This window comes from Electrophorus electricus, chromosome 2 (genome assembly GCF_041902795.1).
Source record: "Electrophorus electricus isolate QZ-2024a chromosome 2, ASM4190279v1, whole genome shotgun sequence".
Classification (NCBI taxonomy): domain Eukaryota; kingdom Metazoa; phylum Chordata; class Actinopteri; order Gymnotiformes; family Gymnotidae; genus Electrophorus; species Electrophorus electricus.
In genome coordinates, this window is record NC_137498.1 from 23381735 (window position 1) to 23383843 (window position 2109).

Sequence of the window (2109 nt, forward strand, 5' to 3'; positions counted from 1 at the left end):
ACGGAGACAGCTACACATGAATGAGCCTGGGGTATTTGTACAGTTGCTGTGAATCCCACATGGTCCCGGGTCTGCCCACTCACATTCATCAATATCTGCCATGACAGAGAAAGAGAGAGATAGAGAAAGACAGACAGAGAGAGAGAGAGAGACAGAGAGAGAGAGAGAGAGAGAGAGAGAGAGAGAGAGAGAGAGAGAGAGAGAGAGCAGTCATAGTCATAATGAATTATAAAGAGATGGACAACACCATGCAAAGTGAGAATGCATCACTGTATGACACTTTTTAAACCTGGTTAACAGAACGTGACTTCCAACATTATATAGATATATTACATGCTACGCACCCAGATTTGTGTTACAGTCGGTATAGTGCAGTTTAAAAATAAGACCCGTTTCATCTGTTTTATGGCTTTATTCTCTATGCTTGTGTCTTACCCTGACACTCTGAAGCCTCAGTCTGAGTGTAGCCTACAGCACAGGAGCAGTTATGGCCTCCCACGTGCACCTGGTTACCTTGGCAACTCACTGGGTTACGGCCTGGAGAGGTGGGGGTAGGCCCTGAGGGCAGAAGAAACAGCTTTATTGAAGCTACCAGCCACTGAACATGAGTGGATATGTATGTGTATGCAAGTGTGTTACCTGCAGTAGGAGTTTTCAGAGGAGTATGACTAAAGTTACTGGCGTCAAGCTCCATCCCCTCAATCTCATTCTGTTTAGAAACATGCACAGACACGGAACAGCACAAGGCTTTTTCTCTCATCATGTTCATTTTTTTCAGATTCATTCTCTTTCGAATAAGACCAAATAGAGCTGATTCAAATGAAGTCAGTTGATTCACATGAACAGTGTACCTGGTACTTGGCCTGTGTGTTGGTGTGTTTGAGGACTTCCTTGTCCTCCTGGCCAGTGGTGAGACAGTTAACAGCACACTGGATTGCTAGTAATTGAAGGACAGCTCGAATTCCCATCCTAGAGGCAAATATCCTAGGACATTAAAGATATAGCCCTTAGCTTTGTAAATTGCCAAATACCAAATCTCTATATATCACATACTTCTATACAAAACAATAAAAGAAGAAAAAGTCGATTTTAACTGGTGAAAAAACTACTGCTACTGCCACGTCCAACCAGCGGTTCCCGGCAGGTCTGGGGGTCATGCCCGGACATGACAGACAAGTAGCCTGTTATTACCTGTCGACCGACAACCTCCGCATCCCGCGTACAAAGAACTCTTCATTATCTCTCACTCACGCGCGTAATGATTTCCCTCTCTATACAAACAGTCGTCCTGCATCTCAGTTCGAGACACAATACTAACCATAATATCTGACGGAAACTTTTAATTATTTCTCTAAGTTTTATTTTAAATTGAACTTAACAAACGAAACTGGAGATATGTGCATGGATCGATTCTGTCTCTCACTGATAACGTGCATGCTCAAAAATTAAAAAAAGAACCCATACAAAACAAACTTAAACCTTTAGAGGAATCATTTAAGATTCAAAACACATCACACGCAAGATAACACACCTGAAAATAACGGGGTGGCGGGGTGAGCAAACTTCCTCGCTTCTGGAGTGCCGAACTACTGAGGGTTGGACTATACTGATACCACATCCTGTACTATAATTGTGTACTTCCCATTCACTGACCTACCCCAACAACTAGAATTATCTGAGAAACGCTGATAATTTTACCCCATAATAAGGGGACTGGTTTGCTATTCCTAAGTCGTTTCATATCGTTATAGCAACACATAGCGTGTGAATACCCAATTGACGGCGATCCTCACACACATTGAGGAATAAAGTCCGGAAAGATTTAAGAACTATCCCCGAAAATCTCGTTTCTTCATAACTCGTCTGTAACTACACAATGCTCCAAATTATGCACGTTTTTGTTTTTCCTAAACAGTGAGTACGAGTAAGGATTTTGTTTTATCTTTAACAACTATATTACAATGTGGATGTTATGAAAATACTAATAATAACAACAGCTTTATTGATATTTTGTAAAGAACAGAAAATACATGCAACATAGATTCATATTTTCAAAAATAAAGGCCATATAAAACAAACGTATTTACAGATCAAATTAAATATTCAGTT

The 2109-nt window shown here is 40.6% G+C and overlaps 1 protein-coding gene across 1 annotated transcript in view; it reads right to left on the reverse strand.

Moving 5' to 3' along the window:
• The window catches only part of si:ch211-221n20.8 (uncharacterized), a 12348-nt gene extending 10239 nt beyond the window's left edge, over nt 1-2109 (reverse strand). Inside the window, exons 1-5 of the mRNA XM_026999888.3 lie at nt 1532-2109; nt 852-984; nt 640-709; nt 436-558; nt 1-95 (exon numbers count right to left, since the gene is read on the reverse strand). The exon at nt 1-95 is cut by the window's left edge and continues 31 nt beyond it. Coding sequence (XP_026855689.3) covers nt 1-95; nt 436-558; nt 640-709; nt 852-968 — 405 coding nt within the window. The 5' untranslated portion in view covers nt 969-984; nt 1532-2109. The remainder of the gene's footprint in view (nt 96-435; nt 559-639; nt 710-851; nt 985-1531) is intronic.